The 13,741-nt window shown below is 43.8% G+C and overlaps 1 protein-coding gene across 2 annotated transcripts in view; it reads left to right on the forward strand.

Moving 5' to 3' along the window:
- LOC125089879 (ATP-binding cassette sub-family C member 12) overlaps positions 1–13,741 on the forward strand; it is a 157,479-nt gene that overhangs the window by 61,624 nt on the left and 82,114 nt on the right. For both annotated transcript variants that reach the window (XM_047712350.1, XM_047712355.1), the window contains 5 exons: positions 254–413; positions 2,541–2,619; positions 3,279–3,392; positions 6,247–6,411; positions 6,538–9,208. In XM_047712350.1, coding sequence (XP_047568306.1) covers positions 254–413; positions 2,541–2,619; positions 3,279–3,392; positions 6,247–6,411; positions 6,538–6,630 — 611 coding nt within the window. In that variant the 3' untranslated portion in view covers positions 6,631–9,208. Of the gene's footprint in view, positions 1–253; positions 414–2,540; positions 2,620–3,278; positions 3,393–6,246; positions 6,412–6,537 lie in introns of those variants that run through there.

The following is a 13,741-nucleotide window of genomic DNA, read 5'->3' on the forward strand; positions in this document are numbered from 1 at the left end:
GCATGGGAAACAGAATATATAAATGTCTGGATTTAATCAGGGGCTCCATTTGTGCCCTTTGGTCCAGGCTGTGAGAAAGCTGTTCGTGGTTTGGGGCACCACTTGGAGCAGAGACTTCAGACCTCTTCTGTGTTCTCAGGGCTTAAAGGAGGGACTACAGAGGGGAACAGATCAGGTACGAGAGCAGGTATGGCTTGTGCTGCCTCTAGTATGGATCCAGGAACTGAGGTCCTGTTTGTTTCTTGCCCAACAGGGAAGTCCTCCTTGGGGGTGGCTCTCTTCCGCCTGGTGGAGCCGGCAGCTGGCCGGATTCTCATCGATGGTGTGGACATCTGCAGTATCAGCCTGGTAGAACTGCGGTCCAAGTTCTCAGTTGTCCCTCAAGATCCTGTCCTGCTTTCAGGAACCATCAGGTGAGTGCTGGCTCATAGGCCAGCATGGTACACAGGCCAGGCTCCTGGGAGAGGTGGCAGGACCAGGGTGCCAGGGCTAGACTCCCTCTGAGGAGCTGGTGGCTAGTGTCTCAGTTTTGGGGCCCCTGATCTCTCCTTGTCACACTGGGCCACTCACTGGGACTTGGAGTGTCCCTGAAGAGCACATGAAGCTCTGATAGACACAGGAGCAACTTTGTAAATCATAAAGTGCTGAAGTTTCCTTTTTATTTTTTAAAAAAACCTGATGGGATTTGTCAGATTTTAGTTCACCATTAAGCATTTGCACTGTGGCTACTGTATTCTTTTATATCTAGATGTGGTTTATTCTCTTCTCTACACCCAACTGAGCTGATGGGAGGCATTTTAGGCTGGGAGGGAGCATTTCTTCACAAGACGCACATTCCAGGCAGATGAGAAGTGAGAAATAATCCAGGCAGTTCACAGTCAGCAAACTGGACTAAACTTTATCCAGATTCGTGCTCCTGCATAACAGTGAACATTAGCTATGTGTGAACACCAAGGCATCGAGATTGAGGAAGCCTAATGCATTAAAAGGGAGGTTAGATTCCTTGTCTCTGAGACTCTTTTGGTGCAATTCAATTTTATTTATACTCTTTCTTTTCCTTATTGGGTCTGTGTGGCTCCAAAGCCCATGTTCATTGCACGGCTACCAGCCTGCGTTCCCAAATAAGTTAATTCTCTGAAAGAGACAAGAGGAATCCCCCATTAATCAAACTTATCAAGACTCTTGTGAAGAAATGGTTGCAGTTAACGACCAAAACAAGGGACTTGATAAATCATAATTTTTGTATCAACCAAATGTAGTGAGAAAAGTTGAATGTGTTAAAGGTTTCAGAGGTATATCACCTTTTGTAGGGAAAGAATTCAGAGCTTAAGAATGTAATTCCTGGTAGGAGAGGAGAGACACCATTCTTGTGTAGATGGGTGACATCATTTTGCCAGGGGGCAAGGAAAGTCTCGCTCTCCATTTCCTGGTCTCTGTTTTAGGGCCTCAATTATTTGTGGTAAGTAAGAGTCTTACTTTCTTTTTTTTATTTCATTTTTTTTTTATTTTAAAGATTTTATTTATTTATTTGACAGAGAGAGAGAGAGATCACAGGTAGGCAGAGAGAGAGGAGGAAGCAGGCTCCCCGCAGAGCAGAGAGCCCGATGCTGGGCTCCATCCCAGGACCTGGGTGGCTCAGTGGGTTAAGAGTCTTACTTTCAATAAGCCATCCATGATAGAAATATCAGTATATATGAGGCCCTTGTTGTAGAAACTCATGAGTCCTATATGTCTCTGTAGGGCTCTAAAACAGTTTACCTAGTCAGGGAAGGTGTATAATGTATTTTAGAGAGTTTTTCATGTAATTAAGTTTAAGTGTTTCTAGGTTTAAAGAGTTAATTGTCAGTTATTTGGAGAGAATTCTATAATCCAGAACCTATAAATCCCAAATAAATGGAATGCCCATACCAGCTTTATACTAACATGTAAGAAGGCACATCGATGGAATCCATGGTGTTGACCCTGAGTGGTTTTTAAAAAGATTAAATTGTATTTAGGACACTCTGTTTAAGGAAGCAACAACAATTTACACACACACACACACACACACACACACACACACACACACACTCTCTTAAGTGGCTTCAGCTAAAAATGCCGTCTTTGGTTCATGATACTGGGAAGGCCAAGACTGATTCAGGGCCTTACTGTCCCCCAAAGTCTGCTTTGGTTTCATTCCTAGCCTTCAGTGAATGTCCTGGGGACTCTACATGTCCTACTCCCAAAGCAAGATGATTGCAGCCATCTACTTATGCCTGAGTCATTTGCTCTCCCACTGGAGTTGGTGGTAGGGACCACCTGGATCACATGGGCTTAAGGGCTGGGGAGGAGGTGGTCTCCAAATAAAACTCGGGGGCCACAGCCTACGGAAGGAATGGGTACTGGGAAGACACAAGAAATGACTGTTTATGGTAATTCCATGGGTTTCTCTACACCCAATAAAGCAGTTATAAACATTCTTGGTCATCTACCATGCATGGAACGGACAGTTCACTGGTTACTTGTGGTTATGGAACACTTCTCTTCCTCTTCTATGGCAGATTCAACCTAGACCCTTTTGATCACTACACGGATGAGCAGATCTGGGATGTCTTGGAGAGGACATTCCTGAGCACAACAGTAAGTAGCTCTAAGACTTGATTTTTGGTCTTAACCTGCCCCTTCAGCAGTGGTGTCTGCTGGTCCTTGGGGCTCATCTCACACGATTATTCAGATGCTACCACTATGGGGCATGGATTAAGTGATCTCATGGAGGTGAGGTGGTTTTGGAGTCCTAAGTCAAATCTGAAATCATTCAGACACCAACAGTGAGCCAGGCACATTCTAGGCTCAGGGGATGCAGCAAAAGCAAGGTAGGTAAGATGTTTGCCCTCCTGGTATTTGCATTTAATGGGAGATACAGACAACAAACACACAAGATGCTTTCAGATAGTGGTAAGTTCTGTTAAGGTGGTAATGAGACCAAAAGACACTTCAGTTGTGGAGCAGCTCCTTTACATGAAGTGGTCAAGCAAGGCTTCTTTAGAGAAGCAGTAAGGCACAGATCTTTGAGAGAACATTCCAGGCACAGGAGCTAGCATATGCAAAGACCCTGAGACTGAAGTGAGCGGGGTACAAGTAAGGAAGAGAAAGACCAGTGGCTAGAATATAAAGAGGCAAGGACTGTTACAAAGTGTTTCAGGGGAGGTCTTGTGGGGGTTAGGTTAGGTCTCACCCCACAGTGGCCTACATGCCCACACGCCTACATAGCCTACATCTCATTTTCCTGGATATTACAGATCTCAAAGTTACCCCAAGGACTACAGGCAGAAGTGGTGGAAAGTGGCAGAAACTTCTCCGTGGGGGAGAGGCAGCTGCTCTGCATTGCGAGAGCCCTCCTTCGCAACTCCAAGGTGAGACCGCATGGGAGGTCATGGATGACACCTGGCTTGGGAAACCACACTGGCTGTTTCTCCCTCCATCTCCATAGGATAGTGGGTGCTGCACTGTACGTCCTTTCCACAAACACCCAAAGGTCTTCCTCATGTCACTGATGGCCATTCTGTACATACCTGGTTTGGGAGAGACATGTAGGTGGGGACTCAGCCTGGGTTCTCCCAAACCCTGATACTCTGTAGCTAAGCTGAAATGATCTACCACTAGAACCAAATCATGATGCACATTCCTTACAAAAAGTTGAAAGTTTAGAAGTTTATTAATTTAATAGTTGCCTATTGCATATTTTTTCTAAAGCTTGGATGCGGACATTCTCTTCATTAGAGTTGGAAATCAGATCACAGCTGTTCCAGGACAAATTTTCTTCTTCTCCTTCTTCTTCTCCTTCTCCTTCTCCTCCTTCTCCTTCTTCTTCTTCTTTCTTCTGTGTGTGTGTATATATATATATACACACACCACATCTTATTTATCCATTCATCTGTTGATGGACATTTGGGCTCCTCCTCCTCCCCCCCCTTTCCCCTTCATCCTCCTCCCCCTCCTCCCCGCCCCCCTTTTTTAGCTTCAGGTGTAGAATTTAGTGATTCATCACTTAAAATACCCAGTGCTCATCACAAGTGCCCTCCTTAATATCCATCATTCATTGAACCCCTCCCCCACCCATTTCCTCTCTAACAACCTTCCCTTTGTTCTCTATAGTTTAGAGTTTGTTTAGTGGTTTGCCTCTCTTCCCTTCTCCCCATGTTCATCTGTTTTGTTTCTTCAGTTTTGAAGAAACCATATGAGTGAGATCATATGGTTTTTGTCTTTCTCTGGTGGATTTTGCTTAGCATAATATACTCTAATTCCATCCATGTTATTGTAAATGGCAAGATTTCATTCTTTTTTATGGATAGCATTCCACTGTGTGTGTGTGTGTGTGTGTGTGTGTGTGTGTGTGTGTATATATATATATATATATATATATATATATATATATACATACCACATCTTATTTATCCATTCATCTGTCGATGGACATTTGGGCTCCTTCTATAATTCGGCTATTGTAGATAATGCTGCTATAAACATTGGGGTGAATGTATCCCTTTGAATCAGTATTTTTGTATCCTTTGGGTAAATAACCAGTAGTGCAATTGCTGGATATAAAGTAGTTCTGTTTTTGACTTTTTGAGGCACCTCCATACTGTTTTCCAGAGCGGCTGCACCAGTTTGCACTCCTAGCAACAGTGTAAGAGAGTTCTTGTTTGTCTGCATCCTCGTCAACACCTATTGTTTCTTGTGTTATTGATTTTAGCCATTCCGACAGTTAGGAGGTGATATCTCCTTGTAGTTTTGGTTTGCATTTCCCTGATGATGAGAGATGTTGAACATCTTTTCATGTGTCTCTTAGCCAGTTGTTAGTTTTTGGGGTGTTGAGTTTGTTAAGTTCTTTATTTTTCTTGGATACGAGCCCTTCATCAGATATGTCATCTGCAAATATCTCCTCCCATTCCACAGGTTGCCTTCTACTTTTGTTGACAGTTTCCTTCCCTGTGCAGAAGCTTTTTATCTTGATGAAATCCCAATAGTTTATTTTTGCTTTTGAGTCCCTTGCCTCAGACAGTGCTTCTTGAAGTTTCCAAATATGGTGTCAGTAATTTTAGATTATTTGACTACCTGGGCTAGTAGGGAGCAAACTTTCATAAGTGAGGCCACACACACATACTCATATGTACGTACACCTCCACACTCACACATTTGTGCATGCACTCACAGCACACACCATGGTTAATTAATGATAAACTGTTGATACAGATGGTCAGAGCTCTGGGAAAACAGCAGACAGAGCCCAGAAGCTGGGGAGAAGTTTTCACAGGAAGGAAGACTATACCCTTTTTTCTAGCAGAGATGAAAGACAGGATCTGCAATACGCATGTAGCACTTTCTCAACCACTCGGTTCCTTCTTTTACAATTACCAGAACACTGGTGCCAAAGTTGCTTTCTCCATTATTTCCCAAATCTGAGTCATCACTGTATGATTTTTGTACTATCGGTGCACGAATCTCTCCTTTGGCTTACTCATGAGGCCCTCTTTTTAAAAACAGTCTCATTCTAAACAGTAACATTTGTGAAATCATATTTCTGAGCTAGTCATATTTTTCTAATGCATATTGTTAATAAGATAAAATAAAAATGTTAAAGAGAAAGTTTATCTGTATTCCAGCCATACCATCTTACTTGCCATCCAAGTGTGTGCGCGTGCCCCACTTTGGGGAATGTTGGGCTATGTTAATTCAGGCAAATCAGAAGGCAGTTCATAAAATAATAAGTTGTCACTGGGATATTTTCATTTTCATTTTTTTAAAAGATCTTATTTATTTAACAGAAAGAGACACAGTGAGAGAGAGAGAGAACACAAGCAGGGGGAGTGGAAGAGGGAGAAGCAGGTTTCCCAACGAGCAGGGATCCCGATGTGGGGCTCAGTCCCAGGACTCTGGGATCATGACCTGAGCCAGAGGCAGATGCTTAACCAACTGAGCCACCTAGATGCACCAGAATATTTTCATTTTCAAGATTTTAATTCTCTGGTTACAAATACACACACACACACACACACACACACACACACACACACACACACACACACACACGGTTTTGGTTGAGACCTAATATTCTCTAACATAATGGACAACTGGAGCTCAAAGTGAGTTTGAACTCAATCCATATCTCTCCCCTTTCACCTAAGGGACTCGTGGATTAGTGGTAAACCCAAGACTAGTTCTCAGGGCCCAAGCAATCTGTCCTCACCCCTGTTTTGTATTCACCAGATCATCCTTATTGATGAAGCCACAGCTTCCATTGACTTGGAAACCGATACCTTGATCCAGCACACAATCCGCAAAGCCTTCCAGGGCTGCACAGTGCTGGTCATTGCACACCGTGTCACCACTGTGCTCAACTGTGACCGCATCCTGGTCATGAGCAATGGGAAGGTGAGAACCACGTCCCTGGGGCCAGTGGGAGGACATGTGCTCAGGCCAGTGTCCCAGGAGGCCTTTGGATCCTTCAAGGTTAATCTCAGTGGTGTCCTCCCCTCCCCTCCTTTCTCCATCTCTCAGGTTGTGGAGTTTGACAGGCCCGAGGTCCTAAAGCAGAAGCCTGAGTCAGTGTTTGCTGCCCTGCTGGCAACAGCCCATTCTTCACTGAGTTAAAGAGGACTGGTGACTGTGTGCGGGCTGATGATAGAGCCAAGTGTCGCTGTGAGCCTGTGGTCTATGACCTTCTTGTGCAGAGACGGCTACTTCTCCTGAAGGCAGCCTGAAATGTACCCAGGGCTGCTGGCAATGGGATGGTAAAGAAGATTGTGGGAGCAAAACCTGGAATAGGCCACTCTGTGGTTCCCCAGATCTGGGAACCCCTGCACCACTTAAGACCATGTGGTCAAATCATCATGTGCCTCTTTTTAACTGACATGTTGAGTAACTTCATAGTAATGTGAAAGCTTATTATAGTTTTAAAAGTATTGCAAATGCTGTATTGATTTTGTAAAAAAAAAAAAAAAAAGAACAAGAAAAAGTCACATTCTGTGTTCTGCTTTCTTGTTAGCTAGTACTCATTCAGCTGCAGGGAAGAGAGAGTCCCTCATATTGACTTCTGGAAAAGGGGCTTCATTGGTTAATGGAATGGAAATGTCCAGAAAAATTTAGGTTGGGTGCCAGTATCTAAAAGATGTATGTCTTATGAGCTCTGCTTCTTCTTCTCTCAGCTCTACTTTCCTTTTATGGCTTCACTCTTTGGCCCCCTCTCTCCTCATAGTGGTGGCAAGGCTGCTAGCAGCTCTAGGCTCATGTACTCCCAGCTCAGCTGCCCCAGGTCTTCTTTCCCCCAAATGATCCCAGCAAAAGTCCCATGGCTAAATTTCACTGGGTTGACTTGGGTCATGTGCTCATCCCTAAACCAATCACATGCTAGGCTGTTAGAATACAGTGACTAGCCAGGCCCAAGTCCCATGCCCACACCTGGACCAGGGGATGGGGTCAGCTGTCCTGAATCACATGGGCTAAGAATGGAAAGGGTTATTTCTCCAAAATAAAATTGGGGTGGTCTTACTACATGAAAGAGAAATGGATAAGGACACTGGGCAGGCCCCAAATAGTAGCTGTCTACCATGTTTACTTCCTGATTAGAGCATAAATGGATGGAATAAAGAGTTAGTTTGTAACGTGTGCCAACTGGAATTAAGGTTACTGGTCTCCCCACTTGCCCAAGTGGTTATAGAGACATGCATAGAAAAAGATAATTATTTTCACTTTACCACCAGGCAGAACTCATTGTTGGGGGCAAAATAGGTATCAGGGCATTCTCTTTTTGTTTTCGGATTACAGTGTCTGGTCTTGCCATAAGAAAAATCAATTCAGCAAACAAATATTTCTTGTTCTCTTTCTTGCACTGGGGTAGGTGCTGGGAGTGTAATGATGTCCCTTTCCTCATGGAATTTGAGATCTTATGAGAATGAGTGAACAATGAACAAGTAAGTAGATGGTTCCAGAACTGAGTGGCAGGAGGTAAGGACAGTTAGAGCAGGCTTCCAGGTAGAAGGAAGCTTGTGGTTTACTGACCTGAAACCTGCACAAATATTTGCCGGTGCAAGAGAAAATGTTCCAGGCAGATAGAACAGCAAATAAATCCCCTTAGGAAAGAACTATGACAAGCTGTTATAATCTTTGGACCAAACAGAGGGAAAAGACCAAGTTCCGGAGTTAGTGAGATGTGTGCATCAACTTCTCTTCCCTTCCTGAGGTTCTTAGGTATCCCCTGCTTCTTTTCCCAAGGCCTTTCCCTAGGTGGATGTCTTTTCTCTCTTAAAAATCTCTTTGTCCAGTTTATCCCTTTCTCCTGCGTCCTTGCCTTTTTCTTAGGCCCTGAAGAGTGCCTGGGGACCCCTTCGGCTCCCATCCTGTCCAAACCCTGGGGTCATAGAGCTGCTTATCTGCAAGTTGAAACTGACTCTATTTGCCCTGCCCTGCCGTCTTCCCAGAGCTGCTGTGGGATGACTGCGTGCATCACCTGTGAGAAGGAGTTCCACAATCAGTGCCACTTAGCCATGGTACTTGACCCAAGGGACCTTCCCCAGGCCCGCCAGAGAGGCCATATTTTCCTTGAGTTGGCCAGCAGATGGCAGGCTCCTCCCACAAATGAAGGGAGAGACTGTTGGTTTCTGATCCAGATCAGCTGAGAATCCCCAGAGGAGGTGTGGGCCCCAGAGGTAGCCCAAAGAAGACGGAGCCCTTCTCCACCCTCCTTGAAGCAGCCCCTCCTGCTGGAATGATTAGAATTACCCAAGGAATCCTTAAAACACTTATGTCCACTCCTTGGAGTTCTGATTCATTGGTTTAAGGTGGAGACTGAGCCTTGGGATTTTTAAAGCTTTAGGTAAATCTAACATGAAGCAAAACCTGAGAACCACTGGTTCCAAGCAGCGATAAAACAGAACTTTTTGAAAAATTATATGTATACTTTAACAATATTGGTAATATTTTTTAAGCTGAGTGGTTAAGTATATAACTTTGTTTTCTTTCAATAATTCTTAATTATGTATTTTTGGTCATCTGAACTATTTTGTAATAAAATTTTAGAAATTAACATTTGATATTTTGCAAACAATGTGAAAATCGCTGTAATGAGTGAGTGTAGAACTTGGTTCTACTTTCTCATATTTACGTAATGGTTTGCTGTTATGTGTATTCTCAATTACACTCCGGTGGGGAGGAGATCAGAGTATTTTTGGTGCTCAGGTTTTTGTTTTTGTTTTTTTTTAACTTTAGTTCTTAATTAAATTAATTAATTAATTGTTTTGTTGTTGTTGTTTTAATTTTTTAAATTCCAGTTTGTTACCATACAACGTAATATTAGTTTCAGGTGTACAATGAAATGATTCAACACTTCCTTACATTGCCCGGTGCTCATCAGGACAACTGCTCTCCTTCATCTCCATCACTTACTTCCCCTGCCTACCCCCCCCCCCCCCCCCCCGGTAACCATCAGTTCGTTCTCTAGAGTTAAGAGGTGCCCAGGGGTTTTTTGTTTGTTTGTTTTTAAAGATTTTATTTATTTATTTGACAGACAGAGATCACAGTAGGCAGAGAGGCAGGCAGAGAGAGAGAGCAGGAAGCAGGCTCCCCGCTGAGCAGAGAGCCCGATGCAGGGCTCGATCCCAGGACCCTAGGATCATGACCTGAGCCGAAGGCAGAGGCTTTAACCCACTGAGCCACCCAGGTGCCCCGTGCCCAGGGGTTTTAATGGACCTAATTTATCCTCAGGTTTAGGCTTCTCCTTTCTTTTCTTTTTTTTTTTTTTTAAAGATTTTATTTATTTGAGATAGAACGAGAGTGAGAGAGAGAGAGAGAGAGCACAAGCATGGGGAGCAGCAGGCAGAGGGAGACGCAGACTCCTGCTGAGCAGGGAGTCCGACGCTGGGCTCGATCCCAGGACTCCGGGATCATGACCTGAGCCAAAGGCAGATGCCCAACTGACTGAGCTACTCAGGTGCCCCACATCTAGTCTTCTCCTAACTAGCCTTCCTCCTGGGCAAATGCAGTGAAGGACTTCCACCCAGCTGTGTGACCACAGTGACATCATCCACAGGTGGATGTATGGATGGGAGGAAGCAATAGTGTCACTGGCCCTGGCCCTACCTTGCATCGTCCCCAGCTCTGGACCCTCCATTTTAAGAGAAATGCTGCTAAATGGAGGCTGGTCACAGGTCATAGCCACCAGGGAACCAGGATCACTCTTCCTTTTCCTGAAGGGCTTCTCTAGAAGTCACTCCAAAGGTGAGCCCCAGGCCCAGAAGGCACAGATGCTCAGGTCATTGGAAAAGTCCCACTAAGGGAGTAGCTGGTTTGGGGCAGGGAGCTCCCAATGGCTGGAAGCCTTCTCTGACACCTCTCCTGGGTGTGGGGTGAGGGGACATAGCAGATACCCGCAGGCTTGGAGCGTTCCTCCAAGGCTGAGTGCTGGCAGGGATTCTGTATGTGTGGAAAATTGGATTGGATAACTTCTATGGGGTATATGATGCTGGGACACAATTATGAACATAAAATTGCCTCATGGCAGGGGTTCTCAGACTTGAATGAGCACCAGCATCGCCTGGAGGACTGAAACACAGCTTGTTGGCTCCTACCCCATACTTTCTGCTTTAGTGGGTCTAGGGCCTAAGAATTTGCTTTTTTCACAAGTTTCCAGATGTTGCTGATGCTGTTGATCAGGGACCACACTCTGACAACTCAAAGGTTAGCCAAGATTATTCTGTCCTATGTGATCTAGACAGGAGGTTTTTTTTTTTTTTTTTTTTAAGATTTTATTTATTTATTTGTCAGAGAAAGAGAGAAAGCATAAGCACAGAGAACAGTGGCAGAGGGAGAACCAGGCTCCCCACTGAGCAGGGAGCCCAATGCAGGGCTTGACCCAGGACCCTGGGATCATGACCTGAGTCAAAGGCAGATGCTTAACAGACTGAGCCACCCAGGCGTCCCAAAACAGGAGGGTTTTTAAACCCTCATTTTAATGTGTTCCTCAAAGTTTATGTGTTTTCAAGGCATTTTTATTTTCATGACCTCTTTTGGGTGGGACCCCCTGAGCATTTCAGTAGGCAATATAAACTCTCCTTTCCTCCATCACATTGACCTGGAAGAACCCAGTACTTTCCTTTATTTCCTTTGTACTTGTAGATGACTTCAATGAAGTTTTGGGCCCAAAGAGGGGTTTCTTTCTTTCTTTCTTTCTTTTTTTTTAAAGATTATTTATTTATTTATTTGACAGACAGAGATCACAAGTAGGCAGAGAGAAAGGAGGAAGCAGGCTCTCCACTGAGCAGAAAGCCTGATGTGGGGCTTAATCCCAGGACCCTGAGATCATGACCTGAGCTAAAGGCAGTGGCTTTAACCCACTGAGCCACCCAGGTGCCCCAAAAGATGGGTTTCTATCCCAGTAACTCAACAACTTCCAATTGAATATCAGGCACCATCTTCTAACAGTCTCTCCATGTCTACTCCCTCAGACTTCTGGCGTCCTTCATGCCATCTTCTGAGTTCTCCCTGCCCCAGGCTCCTGGTTCCTGGACATGTGTTATGCAGAGAAGTTCAGTTCTTGATTTTGATGATTTTTCCTGCCAGACAAGTCATGAGGATATCATAGTCTATCCCAGGAGATGTAACAAAGCACTCTGTAAACAAAACCAGTTTCTGCCCTGTGATACACTATGGTTCCAGCTGTTAAGATAGTAAAATTTCACCCTATTATCCCAAAATGTCCCCTACTGTCTTCCCCCCCTTTAAATAACTCTCTGGAATTCAACTGTATCAGAGTCAGAAGCAACTTCAGATGTTGTTAGTCTGGATGTTGCCTAGCCTGTGGTCCATGGACTCCTGAGCTAGATTCAGAGGACCCATGAATTTGGTTAAGGAAAAATTGTCTTTATTTTTACTAATTGAAACTTAGCATTTCCACTGATTATGAAGGAGGTAAAAAGCTATAATAGTATTATTACTACCTGTGACTTTATCACCAACAGAATCATTTGGCATTCTCAAATCTCATTTCAATTGTCTCAGGTATCTGGAAATAACGTGTGCATCACTGCTTTGAATTATAGTAGTTATAAGATCTACTGCTAGATCATGGGGTTGTGCCTGGTTCATGACTTAGAGCTTACAGAACGCTTCCACAGACATCATTTCCTGCTAATGCAGGCCATGGGATTGTGTACCATCTGTTGTTAGAGATAGCTGAGAGTTTTCTCTCTGAGCTTCTTCAGTGAGAGGAAAGAATGAAGATGGATTACAAGATCTTCACAACTTGGGGGACACCTGGGTGTCTCAGTCAGTTAAGTGTCTGCCTTCGGCTCAGGTCATGATCCCAGGGTCCTGGGATTGAGCTCCACATTCATCAGGGTCCTTGCTCAACGAGGAGTCTGCTTCTCTCTCTCTCTCTGCCTGCTGCTCCCCCTGCTTGTGCTCTCCCCAAACCTCTCCCTACCCCCCCAGTCAAATAAATAAATTCTTTTAAAAAAGATCTTTACAACTCAGCCATTTAAATAAAAAATAAAGTTGTTCACACTAAGCCAAGTTTTCCTGGTCCTGAGAAGGGACGACGACCTTTTCTGTGTGTGAGCCAAAGGACTTGTTCAGGGTTTTAAGCTCTGAGGGTTGAAGCTGAGGCCAGAACTCAAGCTTTTTGCCCAAGAACAGGTTTTGTCTTTAATTAGAGAGCTTCTTCTCTCATTGTTGTCCACATGTGTTTCTGCTTCACTAACCTATTGTTTTAAAGGCCCTTTCAGATTCCAAACTACTTTCCTAATTCATTTGACATCATCATAGTTTGCTCTTCCTTCTGTAAGTCCTTCCTTAGTTCATAAGGCAAACCAACAAAAATGAAAAACTCAAGCCCCTTCCTTTAGCAAATACTTTGTGCACTTCCACTGGACAGATTTTAACAGTGACCCAGAAGGCAGGATGTTTATTTCTCCCAAGATCCTGCTAACTAAAAAAAAAAAAAAAAAAAAAAAAAAAAAAAAAATATATATATATATATATATATATATATATATAATTTGGAAATAATAGCTACCACGTATTGAGTGTTTACAATGTTTAAGACATTGTGTTAAGCACTTCCCATACATTATTTAATCCTCAATTAACTTCCAATGCTTTGAAGTTAGTGTTTTCATTTTATAGTTGGGGAAATTGAAATTTAGAGGTTTGAGCTGGGATCTGTTTCTAAGGTTTCCATCCTTAACCACTATATGCTACTGACTCTGCAATGCCACACACTGATTTCTGTGTATATATACAGAAATACACACACACACACACACACACATATAAAAGTTATTTATAGGGGCGCCTGGGTGGCTCAGTCAGTTAAGTGTCTGCCTTCAGCTCAGGTCATGATCTCAGGATCCTGGGATCAAGCCCTGCACTGGGCCCCTCACTCAGCAGGATTCTGTTTCTCCTTCTCCTTTTCCCCCTCCTTCTCCTCTTGCTCTCTCTCTCTCAAATAAATAAATAAAATCTTTTAAAAAGAGTCATTTACAAAAATGTTTCTGAGGCTGATTGAGCTTATGTCTTTTATGGTTTATTGAAGATATACCAGTAAAGGATGGGATAGGGAGAATTTGAGACAGACTTGCTTTGGAATAAAGGCCTCACTGAACTGGAGAGCTGGGGAAATGATCAAGAGGCATGCTCCTGAAACCTTCTCCCCAGCACCACCATCGGGGCTTGGGGGCGTGGAGTCCTGATACATGCGTATATATTTATT

This window comes from Lutra lutra, chromosome 17 (genome assembly GCF_902655055.1).
Source record: "Lutra lutra chromosome 17, mLutLut1.2, whole genome shotgun sequence".
Taxonomy (NCBI): Eukaryota; Metazoa; Chordata; class Mammalia; order Carnivora; family Mustelidae; genus Lutra; species Lutra lutra.